This window comes from Falco biarmicus, chromosome 7, assembly GCF_023638135.1.
Source record: "Falco biarmicus isolate bFalBia1 chromosome 7, bFalBia1.pri, whole genome shotgun sequence".
Classification (NCBI taxonomy): Eukaryota; Metazoa; Chordata; class Aves; order Falconiformes; family Falconidae; genus Falco; species Falco biarmicus.
In genome coordinates this window covers 27,819,404-27,836,060 of record NC_079294.1, presented here as the reverse complement: position 1 = coordinate 27,836,060, position 16,657 = coordinate 27,819,404, and the positions used below count along the sequence as shown (strand labels likewise).

General features: G+C 38.1%; 1 protein-coding gene across 1 annotated transcript in view; it reads right to left on the bottom strand.

Annotated features, from left to right (window-relative positions):
* EXT2 (exostosin glycosyltransferase 2) overlaps nucleotides 1–16,657 on the bottom strand; it is an 82,168-nt gene that overhangs the window by 17,522 nt on the left and 47,989 nt on the right. The window contains exons 9-10 of the mRNA XM_056345979.1: nucleotides 16,245–16,434; nucleotides 2,653–2,819 (exon numbers count right to left, since the gene is read on the bottom strand). Of these exons, the coding sequence (XP_056201954.1) occupies nucleotides 2,653–2,819; nucleotides 16,245–16,434 (357 nt within the window). The remainder of the gene's footprint in view (nucleotides 1–2,652; nucleotides 2,820–16,244; nucleotides 16,435–16,657) is intronic.

Sequence of the window (16,657 nt, the reverse complement as noted above, 5' to 3'; positions counted from 1 at the left end):
CAAGGACGTCAGGAGAAGAAAAGAAAATTACTGAATGTCACGTTTCCAGCCCTTCTTATGACCAAAGCAGAAGCAGACATACTCTTAAAAGAAAACTTTCTAGTAACATTATATGCTGCTACTGTTCCCTCTGGATTCCCCTGAAAACGAGTCAAGAGCTTGAGAGATACTGTTCTGGTAACACACATAAACAGATAAATAAATTATCACAGGCCGAGGACAATTTAAACATCTGGGATCCAGCTCAGGCCTGTCAAGCAAGTCACAGACACTCAGGGACAGGAAAGATCAATCTTCAGCCCCTGATTTCTGTGCCAAGAGTAGGAACTACATCACCCACCCTCTATACAGGAAAACTGTGTATTTATAAAATAATCCGCTTTGTGCATTCAAAGACATCTCTATTCATTTATTTTACAGTGGGGGAAAAAAGAGTAATCTCAAAATATAAGGATTCAAACCCACAGGTTTGTCTCAACTGTCTGCTCAATAAGGCATTTTAATTTTCCATCGATGTGGCTGTGTAAGCTGAATTCCCAGAATCAAAAAGGAATAGGATTTATAATAAAATGCAAAAAACTTGCAAAAGCAACAGTTTGCCAGACTAAACAATCTCTTGACCAAACAGTTACATTCACACACTGAATATAAGAACTGTTGCTCAGATAGTCCCTGCAACCAATGCATATGGTCCACAGAAGGCCAATAAATTAGCCAGCACAGTCCAACAGCTAGACTGGGGATGAAGAGTTCTAAGTCCCAGCCGCCACCCAATCATACTGACTACAGGGGAATTCATGTCAACTTTTCTTTGCCTCATTTTTTTTTTTTTTCATGAGGATAACCCTCTCCTGCCTAAGTGACCAGGCTCGATATACATGAAGTTATGGATATTCCCCACTGAGGATGTTTAAATTAACACTTCAGACACATGAGCACCACAGTTCTACTCCTGACAACCTCTGGCTGACACAGTTGAAACTCAGCTACAGTTTGAATCTCTGCCTCGAAGCTCTCCAAGCCTGCTTTTCTGGTAGCAGAGATTCATTTGGAACTACTTACAGAGTTACTTTGGTTTTTATAGAACTTATTTTTATTTACCTTGAGACAGCGTGATGAAAGTGAAAAATCAAACTGCAAATGGAGCCAGGATTTACACAACATGTACGTTATGGATTTGCTACCTTTCTTCCCATCAATTCGCCCTCAAAACTAGTAGTTATAAGCACCACAGACAAAAGTAAGCCAGCTTGCAGAACTGCCAACATCTGATAGCTCTGATGTTGCAGTGCAGTGCTTAAAAACATTCAGTGTAGACAGCGGAGTACAGAGAAGGCGTATGTGGCCGAACCCCCCCTTCTTTCAGTTGTCTTCTCTTCATTCTGTCTTTCACACTTCATGTACTAACCCGTTACTCTTAACCTGGCAAGGGAAGTATTTCCTTTCTGGAGACACACATGATAGATTAAACCTCTGTCTCCACTGCTTAACGTCTTTGTTATTACATCAGCATACCTACATTACCGCAAGTCGTTTCTTGATTCCAAAGCTCGTTACTTGCTAACAGCCTCTTTCACTTGAGAGGGAGAAAGAGACCTATTTTACCACATATGTATTCACATTAAAGAAATACTTTCAACATCTGAAAATACCTTCTTGTGTTAACAGCTACACTTCGATAGCTAAAAATGAGACAACTACCCCATTTAGTTTGCTTTCTACCCTTTAGAAAAGAAGTTTTCATTATTTCATTCAATTTATGGAATAGCTTCCTGTTCTAGCTCTCATCAAGAGCAAAACATCGTTGGGCATCATACGTATTGCAGATACAGGTGTGACTGAATGATTCAAATCTTTCTTAAAATATATTACTCTTTCTAATGTTTCTGCTTTATTTACAAATATAGTATGTTTGTCTTAAATACGCACATATAACAGTAATGTCAGATTATGGACTGTGTCATATGCTCAAACACAAATGGAAGACAAAAATTAACTCATTCAAAGCAAAGTTTTGGAAGGAAGACAACAGTTTTGCTTTAAGTGCACTTTTTAACAAACATGCCTGTAAAGGCTGTCACCTCTTCATACTGCCATGGGTAACTGATTTGGACAAAGTTTCTTTTTGTTGATACCCTCACTACAACAGCAGCTGTTGAAGCTTTGCCATTTCAAGCATACGATACATGCGTCCCCTCCTTGACATTCTTCAGTTCCTCTTTTCATTGCACTCCACCTTACTTTGGCATGTCCTCAAGAGGCCTTCTCTGTTCCCAACACTTAATCTCTGAAACTTGTCTTGTCCATCAAGACACATTAACTTGGCTAGCACTTCTGATTTGCCTGAAAACTGTTTGAAACTATTAGGAAGAATGCAATTCAATCTCCAGACTGCTTGCATTATACCACTTGCACAACATTTTCTGGAGTCTCTTGGCATTACTATGCCAGCTACCGAAAAATTTCTATTAGCAGTTTTTTCCATAAAGTAATGACTATCTGGAAAAATACTTTGGTCAGCATTGAATTGTTACGGTAAAGAGCGATACAACAAACTGAATCAGCAGACTGTGCAGTGATTCTTCCACTTTATATACGCACATAACATTGAAGTGGACAGCCCAAGAGACAGGAAAAACCCAGTTCTTTTACCTCATAGCCAAACTGGAGCTCATCTGAGGTTAGCATAATAATGTCATCATCAATAGCCAACACTGCTTCTGTTTCAATCTCATCATAGGGGAAGAAGCGGTTACTAAGTTTGTTTTCTGCAGTCCTAACAACTTTCAGGGGAACACGAATCTTCGGCCAGAGGGAATCTAGAAAGAAAAATTAGAAGAAATATAATTCAATATTGTACTTTATTTCTGAACAAGTCTGCACATCTGTCTTAGCTTCTCCTCTTTTTTTTTCTTCACCCCTTAATAAAAAAAAAGAAAAAAGAAAAAAGAAAAAAAGAAAAGCTGCTTAATGGCCAATTTACACCTGAATTTCAGTTAGGCAAACACATAAGCATAAGAATGCAAGAGACAGAACTTCAGATCCATTTCCCTCTACGCTCTACAGATTGTTTCACAGGCAGCTGTATGGGGGATAGCTTGCCCAAAACAGCAGTGTGCAAATCATCACTTAACAAGACTTCAGTGATACTATGTACTGGTTTAGGGCACACAGCAAGAACACATATTTTACTCAACTGCAACTACTTAAAAGAATCTGAAGCAGAATCACTGACAGCAAGTCCAGGGTCACAAAAAATTTGAAAAAGAATGCTGAGTTCTAACAAGTACTGAGAAGGGTAAGTTTTATTATATCAATTAAAAATCTAGATATACACCTAAAATGTTAATCACTATTGACAGTTAGATTCTGTGTATGAGAAATTTCTTTCATCTTCAAAGTCCTAAATCATGGCAGTAATTTAAGCTAGATACATGCAAAAGGATTCTACTGGTGCCTGACAGCATCCTTACAAGCAGAATAGAGCACTGGTGTACATCATCATGAACATTTGCAAGTCCAATGATGTTTAACTAGCAACAAACCCCCCTGTAGATACAAAACTGGATCCAATCCACTTTACAATGGGATTAGATTTCCAATTCTTGTTACGTGTTTAACATGTAGCACCTGAAGTGTCACATTAACAGTTCGTGCAGGCTTTTGCATGTATTAAAAGTTTTTCAAAATCCTATTCTATTCCCTCAAAAGTGTAACTGCAGGCATAGGTATAGAGCACCAAGCTAAAAGAAATACAACTAAGGACCAAATATTAAATATTAATTTTAAATGCATATATTTAGCCACATACATTTTCTAGCACAAAGCTTAACAGTAGTCATTATTACAGTATGATGATTCCAAAAGCACCAGTTCATCAAAAAGTGATTTAATTAGTAGCTAAACAAATAGCTAAACAAGTACAAATGTGATTTGTTGGTTTATTCCAGCTTTCACATAAATTTTAATGAACATTCAAGAGAAAAGAGAGCATTATAAGATGAGTCTAAGTACCTTGTGAACAGTAGATGAACACTTGAGTTTCCTACACTGGTGAAACAGAGTGGGCATCAGTGGTGTATGATAAGAAAAATACGCTACAATACATTATATCAACTACAAAGTGACTGCTCGGAGAATTTGTAAGTTGTTCTCCGTGTCAAATGAAAATATGCATAAGGATACATCTTGAGGGAGATGATCCTCCCCCTCTGCTCAGCACTGGTGGGACCACACCTGGAGTACTGTGTCCAGTTCTAGACTCCTCAGTACAAGAGACACATGGACATACTAGGGAGAGTCCCAGCAAAGAGCCACAAAGGTGATGAAGGTGCTGGAACATCTCTCCTATGAGGAAAGGCTGAGAGCGCTGTGACTGTTTAGCCTAGGGAAAAGAAGGCTCAGGGACAGTCTCATCAATATGTACAAATACCTGAAGTGATTCTGTGGTAAATAAAGTCTGTAAGAACTGACACTGGGCCTGAAGGCACTGAAATTTTTGTCAGTGGTCTGAAATATATATAAAATGCCATTGCAATCTGCAAGTGACGCAAAGCCTGGAGATGTACAAAGCACTCTGGACTGCTTAGTAAACTAGGTGCATTTGAACAAAAACCAAACTGACACAACTCAACACATAGTGAAACACTAGGACTAAGACAACTTTTTTACCTAAAAGCAGTTGCTGAAAAGGATTAGGGGGTCAGAGTGGACATTAGTTCTCAGCATGCTGCTGGGGCAAAACGGATTAATGTAATTTTTGCAGATGTAGCTGGGTAAGTAGTAAGAAATTGGGGGGGGGGGGAAGTGGAAGGCAATTTTCCCTGTATGCAGACATAGGCAGATAGATGCTAAAATACTGTTTGATTTTGGTGTTTGTATTTTGCAAAGCATATTAAAACACTGGAAATGGTGCAGGAAAGAACCACGTTATCTGAGGGCAGGAGAAAATGCTATATGGTGGAACTTGGAGATCATCTTGTTTAGCTTACTAAAAGAAGGAACAAAAAAGTGGATTTGATTAACATGGACAAGTACTTACACAGGAAGAAAAATGCCACATATCTTCAACCAACTGGAGAACGACATAACGAAAAACAATGACTGGAATCTGAAGCCAGGCAAATTCAAAGTATAAATAAGGAAAACATTTTAAACAGTTAACAGTGGTTAACCTCCGGAAGAAGTTAACAAGGACAGCAGCTGACCCTGTACATCTTGTCTTTCAACAAGACTGGGTATTATTATAGGAGATGCACTCAAGTTAGAAGCCACTGGATTGAAAGGAAAGGTAATGTAGTGACTCATGATTTATTTATAGGTCAAAGCAGACGATCTTCCCACCCCTTCTGCCTCGAACTCTGAATCTGTGAACAGTGACACTGTTGACGACTGTCATCAGGATGAGATAGGAACTTTGGATGCAAACTACTAAGACATGGGGACTGAATACAGAAATTCAGAAAATAGCACAAGGAAGTAATATCCTTGTTTGTGTGTTTTGAGGATGAAAAGAGGAAGGTAAAAATGGGTATCAATGAAAAAAGCCACTGTAAGGGCCAAGATAAGAGAAAACCTAGCCTGAAAAAATGGTTTTAGTTTGTAAACAATAACACAATCAAATTCTGGAAGTGTTCTCAGCAGAAAGATCTGAAGAATGTTGGCTGACAGACAACACCAAAAATAAATAGGTTACAACACGATACAATTATGCACACATACTTCCAATCCCATAATAACCCAGAATCAGGTCTGCTCCCAAGACAGCTTTGCCCTGTTTCCACTGTCAGTCTGTTGCACTGGGAAGATAGTTACTACCATAGAAGAAGAGGAGCTGCTTCATTCCAACGTGTACAAGCAAAACTTTCTCCCAGGAACGAACGTCCACGTCCTCACTGCCACTGGGCCTCTCAGATTTAACAGCTCACACAACATTCAAATAAAGCACAAGAGCTACACACTGTTTAAAGACACCAGAGTCCAAACACTACTTCACTGGGAAAACAAAGCAGTATTTCCAAACCACAGTAAAAAGTCTTCAAAAGTCAGTTTTTCTTGGAGCTGTATTTTAGAAAGAAGTATTGCCATGCATGGATGGCCAAAGAAAGGAGAAGAAATACAGTGATATTTACTGGCAAAATTTGTATTCAGTCTCCTACCCCAAGGTTTTCCCTGTGAGATTGAAAAACTGACTGTAAAAAATCTACCTTTATCTGGGTGGTCTTGCAGAATATGGCCTGTATTTGACAAGTATTCAGGTTCTTGTCAGTTTTACTCACCTCCTTTCTAGTAGAAGGCAAGAGGCATCAGCCCATACAATGATGCACACTTGAGTACCCTGTGATAGGATTAGTAGTCAGTCAGAAGGATTCAACCACGTTACTGATGGGCTCCAATGAAAGTCACAGTCAGCCAGCAGCTGGGGAGATAAAGCAAGTTCCTTGGGGCCACAACAAAAATGTTCAAGAGCCATGGATTCCAATTACAGTGCAGTGAGCTCATTTTATTCTCAGTATTGTAAGGTCTTTGAAATGCCTTGCTTGAACCATAACCTGAAACAATGATTCCAGCAGGACATCACTGAAATGAATTTTCATCTTACTAGTCATCCTAACCTCAGGAGGCAGTAACACTCAACGACTGGAACTGTTTATTACAAATCAGTATTCTCAAGTCAGCTCACTGCTTTCTTACTGGTTTACCATACAACATGCAGGTATCCACATGATAAGACAGTTACAGGTACCTCACAAAGACACATACTATGGCCTCATAAAGATTGTACACTGCTTAATGTCTGCAAACTACTTAAAGGCCTCAGGCTAATTGCCTACAATTATCCAATTATAAACCCAGTATCGGTACTAAAAAATTTTAAGCAGCCTGCTAGATACTCAAAATACTCTACTGTCACGAGTGTTTCAGATGCAAACAGAATTACCATAGGTATGTATGCATTTATAAAGTTGTATTGACAAGTATCGACAAAGTTCACATTTTATACATGTTAAGCACTCTCTTATTGGGGCTTTTCTTCCTCTCAGGCCTGCTACACATAAAAAAGACAACCAAATGGCAACAAAGATCTTATTTCAGTGTGGGAATGCACTGAAACAAAAATTGAAGTTCAAAAGTCACTAGGATTGAAAAACAGTAATTCAGAAAAGCAAGCAAGCATGGACACTTTAAATTTCTAGCTCTTTGGAAAATCAACTGTTTGACAGCGTACTAACAGACATGCCACTTGCATAAAAATACAGTAACAGACGAAAAAGTAATGAAAAGTATATGAAAAATGAAGATGTAATCTAATTATAATCAGTATGTATCTCAGATGTCAGCAAATCCTCTTAAATCCACATGATTTACTAAGGTCTTTGAAAGTCTCTCAAGATGACCAATTCTCAAAAAGAGGTATGTTACTGTAAAATATTTAGTGCTTTGAGAAACATTATACAAAGTTCTTGAATTTGGACTTAAATTAATGAATAGAAAACATCAACATTTTGAAAAAACTCTGAATAAGATATTAGGGTACCAGTTACGCTGCAGCATGCAAAATGAAAGGAAGTGCAAGACCACTTGCTGCCTAGAGGCTGATCTGACACTGAAGGTTGCTGCAGCTACAGAAATGGAAGCGAGGGAGACATCATGACACAATGACACCTGGGTAACCACTTCAGCAGCCTGGGCAGAAATGACTATCACAACACACAGCAGGCTCCACTCAGAGATACAAGTATTCAAAATCAGCCCTGCTGCAGGAACTCCAAAAGAAATACACAGTCAATAAAACAAATACAATAGTACTTTGGAAATCAAAGTTTTATATTCCATCAGGAAGGTTAGAACTGTCTACACTTATTTTAAAAGACCACAAAAGAACAGTATTTGTACTTTTTTACTTATAGAAGGAATGTGGCTTACAGAGTAGTCAGAGACAGGGTCTGGCACTTCTGTAATACCATGCTCTGAATTCTCGGAAACTGCTTGGAAAGTTGTAAGAAACCTCAGTATTAACAAAACATCTAGGGGGGAAATTCTCAGCTTAGTAGATTTTATTATAACCAAGGCAAAAGCACATGCTTTATTCTTACAGTAAGTGGGCACTGCATCATTTAACAGTATGACAAAAATAACAGACAACCAAGATAAGAAGGCAGATGAAATCTTACAAGATGAGAACCTTTAAGCATACAAGAGTCAAAAAATTCCCAGTCCAAACGTGCATTTTAAAACCAGTGAGGACTTCATGTGATGCAACAGAGGTAAAATATGAAAATAAAGCTCTCTGGAGTGTATAGAAGTCTATGTACATACAGAACCTGAAGAGAATGACAGGCACCTCCTGTTGCACATCATACTGAAATAATTAGAGAGAAGAGTGTTACACTTGCTCTTTGGCAACCAGACTCAGGGCATTCTTGGCACTTTGTGCTGTTTAGGACCACTGATGCACTGATTGCAGGAGCTGCCCACAGAAAACAGCATGTGGTCTTCTAAACACAAAATCAGCAGTTTCCCAACTTTGCCAAATGCAGCTTCCACTTCTAATGTGCTTACAATCCCTAACAGTCGTATACATGGATGTATTTCTGGCCAGCCCGCAATCCCACTATTAAGTCCTAAAAGCAAATTTTTCAAGCATGATTTCAAGATGATTTCTGCAAACTGCAGGATCAAAAATACCATAATTACATTCCCATTTAAAAAATACAGAAGAGCAGCAAAACCCCCATCCTCTAAATATGCATTTGTCAGCTACAACTCCCAGTGAATTACATGAAAGACATAAGGAAGAGAAAGGAGGACAATCACGAGAGGGGGGCAATTTCATTATAACCTAAAGGAATACCCTCTCACACAAAACCAAACTTTTCATTTGCCACACACCTTCCTATCTAGGCTTGCCATCAGATGTTTGTAACAACAATGTAAGTAACATAAGCTTGCAAAATGCTTATATATAAAAATGAATTCTTAGTCTGAAATCCAGCCCTCTTTCTCAGCTCTAAATGAACTGCTACATCATACATAAAAGAAGGATCATAAAAATAACAGAGAGTAATATTTCTGTGGAGCATATTATCTCTTTTCAAAGAGAAATGACACCGTCATGTTGTTAAATAGCATCATTCTCTGTATCCTTGCTTCTGAGAAACTGGGAAGTTTAATAGGATCTGAAGGTCTCCTTTAGGAGCAGATGCATTATACCTATCTAGCCAGCAGACAAGTGTATTTATACAGGAATTATTTGCTCTAATTATCATCATTCGTTTCCAGTTTCAAGTGAGAATCAATACAGCTGCTATACAGAGCTAACCAATATTTTTGGGACATCCATTCTAAGTAGTACCAATTTCAAAAACAGTAAGTGATATGTGAGTGCAGATGGTTTGCTGCATTTGCAGTTGGAAGCACTAAGGATAATGAGGAGCTGGGAATACAATGTAGACTCTTGATGGCAAGAACTGAATGCTTGCCAGTATTAAGAACACTATCACAAACTGGCTAAAATAACGGCATTTTAATGACTTATACAAAGATACTCATACTTACATGCTTTTCCTGTTTTACTTCCTCAGTAACAATAGTTAGGACTATGTCGTGACTACTGATAACCTGGCACCAGAGTATTAGCTCACGTTAAGCTCTGACTTCCCACAACTTCTATGGAGCCCATTTGGAACTATAAAAAGGAAAAGCCTTTCCAGAAGTTGTGCAAAGTAGACCAAGATCAACTAAAAGCTGGCAGAAAACATTTCCAAACACACTCCTCTGTATGTACCTATAATGTACTGAATCCCATACACCACACTCAACTCTCATACCTGATCTTTTACTTGATGCTCATTCTAATTGATCTATAGTAGTCTACATGAATTCAATTAACTAAACATGGATGATGGAAGCCTAACAAGTACTTTTTCAGTCTCAAAGACTGACTGGCAGAACTTAGCTGGAATCTGAAGTTTCAAAAAACTGTCAGAAACATCGCTACCAAGCATCTTACACCTATTTATTAACAGAATTCTTTCAATAATGGCTCACTGAAAAAGTCTGTCCAAGAATTTCAACTGCTTCGACTTAAAACTATCTGTTCAAACAGGTGTTTTCTACTTACATTAGAGTGCTTATATTAGTTTACAGTAATGCATAGAATTCCTCTTATATATAACAAAATAGCATATTGGTTTCTAGGACATTTAGAGGCCAATTTTGTTAAGCTAAATTTCTAGACTTCCTCGGGAAATAACACTGCAAAATGTTTGTAAGATAATTCACAGAAGACTAAAACCATCGCGAGACAGTTCTCTAGCTAATCAAGGAAAATGGCATTAAGTCCATCATCAAGAAGCTGAATTAATTCAAAACCTAAAGAGAAGTTAAAAAAAAACATTCCTACCAGTGCTGACTACTGAAGGTACAGTATGCAAAAACACAAAAACCACCACGAAGTTGGTTTGTTTTAAAAAAAGGGTTTTTTTCAGTTAACACTGTCTTCAGATTCAGCCATAGGATACTCAAATTCCGTATCCCCACTGTTTTATATCAGTGTTGTCCATTAATAGTATCAGACTGAAATACAAATATGATGATTGCAGTAATACCCGTAACCCTTATAGCCTGTACCTTATTGCAAGTTTATCAGCAACTTAGTTCCAGGAGCCACTACCAACACAACTAGGCAGAAAGTACACATTCTTTACAATACACTTTACATTTTTATAAAACTGAACCTAAAAAGGAATCAAGCTACCACACACAATTTGTAGCTTATTGTATATTTACTAACAGTAATGCATTTATACATTTTTATATCAGTGATGTGGTAGACAAAATGGTTTCTTCAAATGTCAGAAACAAATGTGATGAAACACCAGTGGAAATTTCTATCACAGACTATTTTCTTGCATTTCAGAACTAGCAATTTAGACAAATACAAATTAAAGGGTAAAAGTATTTGGCTGATGGAGAAAATGAAAAAACATCCTCTCTATGCAAATATTCCCAGCAGCAGGCACTTGGACCGCAATGTTTATTTTAATGAATGCAGAATGAGTGCTGAAAAAAAATGGGCTTTTTTCCTGTAATATTTCAAAGCTTTTAATCTTTTTATTAATATTATACATGCAGTCATGGGCCTGCTGACATTACTGCTGTGTTGACAGGCTTCTTGCATACCCTGTATAGCTGAAGATATATGCAAAACTCAGCCAATGACACACAGTAAAGATCATATACCCTAAATCCAGAGAGCCCTTTAGATCAGCAAGATGATTCTATAAAGCCTTAAAGTTCCAGATTAAAATCTTAATAATCTGTGTTAATTTCTCTCTGCTATTTTACATATAAGATCCAATATTTTTATCACCATAAGCACTCTGAAAACTTGCACAAGATATGTGTGTTTTCATAGATTCATCGGTTGCAGTTGTATTTTTTTTTTCCTAAGACACAGCTCATATTTTGAGTTCAAAATCAAAAGACTAGACCCTTGGCTTCCAGTCTCACCCAAATCACAGTGGTGTTCCTACTTCTACACACAGATTCAGCAATGACCTCAAAATACACAGTATAGCTTCCACCCTTTACACACACCTATGTCTATGATACCTCTCAAACAGAAAGTATGGGAAGGCAGCGAGTTCAACTAAGCAAAAGAAAGGCCAAGGCACAGAATTTTCTTAAATCAATTCCTTGTCCTGAAGCTGAATTACTAAGTGATGGTGAAGACTTCACCTCTGTGTACCTGTTTCTAAAGCTGTACAATGGGAATAACCAGTTAACCTACTGGTTATATAGCCAGGATACACATTCGTAAATGTTTTGAAGGTACTTAGATTAAATTAAACCTACAAAAAGCAGTTTTATTTTTAAATGTATTTATATTTTACTCTGATTTCAATGCAGACGTTACCTTCCTAATTAGAAATCTTGGCATCTACCTAATAATAATGGCATGAATAATGCTACTTATGTAGCAGTTTTAGACTACAGGTCTCAAAGCATTTTATCTAAGACAATACTGTTGTATTCATTTTATGGACACAGAAACCAAGGAACAGTAAGAAATGAGTTGCTCCCATTCAGCAGGCAGAGGTTGTGTCTGGTCAGTGTCTCAGCACAAGAACTATCTACCGAAGAAAAATAATTACAACACTGTTTTTAGTGCTCAATTTTTGTTTATTTTTCAAGAACCTTGTAAGACAGCCTGTGCGTCCTTCATGGTGTTCAGGTACCAGTATGGCAAAACAAGTAGGAACTCAAGAGCAGACAGGTGACCAAAGATCAGTCATTTAAGCTCGTACTAGTCACCTTGCGTTTCCTCCGCACTCAGTGGAAGAAAAAGGGCACTTTCTAGATGGATTATTTAGTTTACCCTAAAATAAATACCTGATGCAGGCTAGATTGAGATGCCTGTTTCTTTTCACTGATTCTAAAGGAATCACGCAGTCTAATGAGCTCAGACTTGCACAGGTAGCTCTCAAACATTAAGTTACAAGAGTGGTCCTTGCAAACTCAGAGGACAAAGGGAAAAACAATCTTCAATTTCCTGATTCCTAGCCCATATACACATAACTACTTTTTCTCCAACTTTATACTTTTGTATGTTATTTTGGTGAAAACTTTCCAGTCAGGTGTTCAATTAACCTGTTGCCCTCTTAGCTGCTTACCTTATTTATTACCAGCCAATGTGACAAAAAAAAAATCTCAGTTGTATCAGAGCTGCATCTGCCCCAGCAGGCCTAGTTTTGGCAGGAGTTTGTTTCTATCCATCTTGCATGTTCCCCACACCTTTTGCCATTCTGCAGTGCAGCAGCCAGGATCAGCTGCAGCCTCTACCTGCACTGCAGGATGCTCAGCAGGACTGATAGCACAGTGACCACAATTCAGTCTTGTCATTCATCTGACAAATATCACCATTAGTTCATTTTCAGGTCATGCTGACAAACAGATCTTTTCACTCAAATTTTACTAAATGCTGAGGATAAGCAAAAAAGAATTTTTATCTTATGGAACGCTGCATTTTTTGAGGGGTGCAGCTTTTTAAATTTTGTACAATATTTAGAACAGAATATTTCATTTTTATTCGGTTTTTCTCTTAAAAGTCCTGGGTTTGCAGTGTTTCATTACATAAAGGCATTATTACAAGTACATAAGCATTCATTTAAAAAAAAAAAAAATCACAAAAAGAAAACAGATCCAAAACTCACTGTTAATATCAGAATTTGCAGGTACTTCAAAACTTTCCATTCCTAGAGACAGATTCCCTCTATTTCCAATACATACAGCCTTTGATAACAATGGCATTTTCAGTTATAATATTTTTCTGGTGTTGACAGAGGGAAGAAAGGGGCAGCCACATGTAGCTATGCCAGCTACATCTCAGGAGACCTAAATACAATTCTCAATTTACTGCATGCAATTGCTAAGGAAGACAACGCAGATGTCTCTCACCCAGTCCTCCACTTACACATGCAAAACGAAACAAACACACAATAGGTTGCAACAACAAAAGCCAAGATTTGCTTCTGTACCAAAACACGTCCCTTACATGGAAAGGGCCAGGAAATACAGCACTTGATGCTCTCAGAGGTTAAGCACCTCAGCTTTACTATAACCAATTAAAAGTGAATAGCCATAAAAGTGCAGATACTACTGTAGGGTAATAAAATAGACTTTATCAGTGACAGTGGTGCACATTACAAACTTCAAACTCATTCCTTGCTCTAATCCATCAGAAACTTCCTGGCTTTAACAGGCTATAAACAGCAGAAGCTTTGAAGTCCAAGGATTAGGATCACTAATAGACAGACTGGACGAGAGACTGGCTGAAGAGCCAAGTGGAATGCCCTGTATGGATCTGGAATAAAACAAGTTAATTTAATCAAACTGACCTCTCTCTAGCCATAGGCCAAGAGACTGCAATGGTTATAACAGCAATAAAGGGACAAGGCACACTAGAAACAAACAGTTATTTGCTTCAACGCAATGCTTAGGCTAACGTAAGGGCAAAATTGCTTACACCTTCAACTGCGCTCTCAAATCCAAATTCTGAAAGCTCTAGAGGCTAAGCTTTTTTTATTTTTTTTTCCCAACTATAGTTTATGACTTAGTAGTATCAAGGTAGAAAGAAATTAAAGACTTTAATTTTCAAGAATGTCTAAATGAAAGATTAACAGAAAGATTAAACAAATAAAAAAATGCTAATGATTTATTTGCTTTGACTCGCCTGTATCTCAGACTCATTCAAGGAAAATGTGGAAATAATCCATTTGTGTTAAATCCACCTGCATTCAGTGCTCACATAACTGAATATAACACTAAGCATTTTTGTCTTCAGAAAAAATTTCTTACTGCAAAAATTCAGTTACCAATTTATACACAACACTTCTCACTCTAAAGGACTGCAAAACATTTAATAAACCTCTAAACTTGAGGTGTTTAGCACAGCAATATTACAGAACACTTTTTAAAGCAAACAATAAAGCTACTCTGCTTTAAACTGGAGCAAGCTGCCAAAATGGCAAATGAGGCAACTGAATGGTAGCAATGGCTTGGCTCTGAGAAGCTATTAGAAGATGGCAAGTTGAGACAAGTGGTCAGGGATTAATTTTTACATTGTATCTAGCTGCTATGCAGAATAGCTAACTTCCACCAGTAGAAAGCTGTAGCAGCTGAAGCCTCTGAAAAAAGAATTACAAAGCAAGGAGTCCTAATGACACGTCATTCACTACAGTAGACAGAAGAATCCATGATAGAGCATATTGGTTTTTTGAACACTTATTCCTAAAGGCAACATTTCTTGTCCCACAAAATCACCACATTTTCAGATGAGAATGACAGATTTGTATGTACACCATTTACAGCTACTCTATCTACAGTATTTAATCAGGAATGATAAGAAGAGGCTTTACTTGCCCAGAACAAACCGCAGGATTTAAGTACTAGTGTTTGGAACGCAGATGCAGCTCATCCTAGGAAGCAATAAGCACTGAAATAAAGTAAGCAGTGTTGGAGCAGCTGCCTGGCACTGGAGAGGACTGACATGCTAAGTCTAGCTACCTTCCTTTACATGGGGCAATGCCTCTTGGCTCTCTCATTTACCCCACTTTCATAAAGGAATTCACCAACTTTAGGACTTAGGAGAAGAGTAATAGCAGCATAATCTCATGACACAGACAGCCTGGGCCTGGGAAAACAGGGAGCTGCTGGGAGACAGAGCAGCCATGGCACGTGCAGTGGCGTTATATGGAAGGAGACAGACAAACATGGGATTAGGATCTTGGGTCTGGAAATGTAGGCAGCAAGCTGTGAGGACTGGGCAGCCTGAGACAGGTCCTGGCATGAGGGGATACAGTATGCCAGCATGCCTGGCCAGCAGATACCATGCCAGCAAAGCACACCTCAGCTACTGAATTTTAAACAAATTAATTCAGAGATTTACAGCACTGACTTGACACGGGAGTCATTAATATACTTTTGAAACCAAATCTTCCAAAAATCTACACATTTAAATCATTTGGGAAAAGATCTGTGAATGTGCCCTCGTTTCACAATAACCATGTATTCAAAAAATCTAAAGTATCACACAGGCTTCACCTGACATGAAGACTATAAAGAGCATGTGTTGGAAACAGTAATATTTTTTACAAAGGCACATGTCTTGTCTTACTGGGCAAGCTGTAGCATTTTCATAAGATACTCTGGTGGTGTGTGACTTCTTTCAGACAACCAAAACATCCCAAGTTTTCACTTCAGCAGTCAAAATATTCACTTATTTTATAGCTCCAAGCATTCAAACTACTTTGCTGCTCTGCACATTTGCCCTAGAAAACAGTCTAGCAGAAGTAGGATTTAATGTGATGACAGAGTGCCTACAGAGAAATAAAACCAAGCATTGACACATCGATGATGGGTTTCTCTTTGCCATTCCTCAAAATAGTTAAGGACAGAAATGTTTCTGTAGGTATTGCTTCTGTTACCTTTGGTTCAGAAAGTAGCAGCACAACCACAGATACACTTTTTTCTTTTAATCTACTTTGGCTTTTCTCATTTCACTTTCAAAAATATTACCATAAAAAAAATCCAAATTTGTGATTTTGAAAGTAATCATGAAATAGTTTTTGAGGACATATTAATGCAGGAGAAGAGAGGTCATCCTGCAGCAAGTATAAGTAGGCATGCTACCCCCACAGTTTCACCCTCCTCCATCCACCACACCTACCATGGGCTCTTACCTTCTGGTGGATTCTTGTTCTGGTTGTTCCAGACAACTAGCAATTTGGATAGACTAGGCACTTTAGAAACCTCCGTGATGACTCGGAAAAGGCTCTCCACCCGGTCATAGGTCAGAACTATGGCTGTGAAACCTTGGGACTGAGGTGGGATCAGTGGAAGGAAGAGTGGGTTGCTCACACTGCTCCATTTCTGTGAAAGAAAACAAAACAGGAAAACAATTTGATTACAGTAACTTATCACAGCAGGGAGTAATTATTACTAATTCAAGTAATTCAAGTAGCCAGGACATAACCATCAGATTTGGAATTTGCTTGTATCAGGCAGTTGACTCTCTAATTCTGGCAACAGTGGACTTCAGCAATTTCTCAAGACCTTTATCCCAATCTCTTTAATTCCATTTTCAATTCTGTCT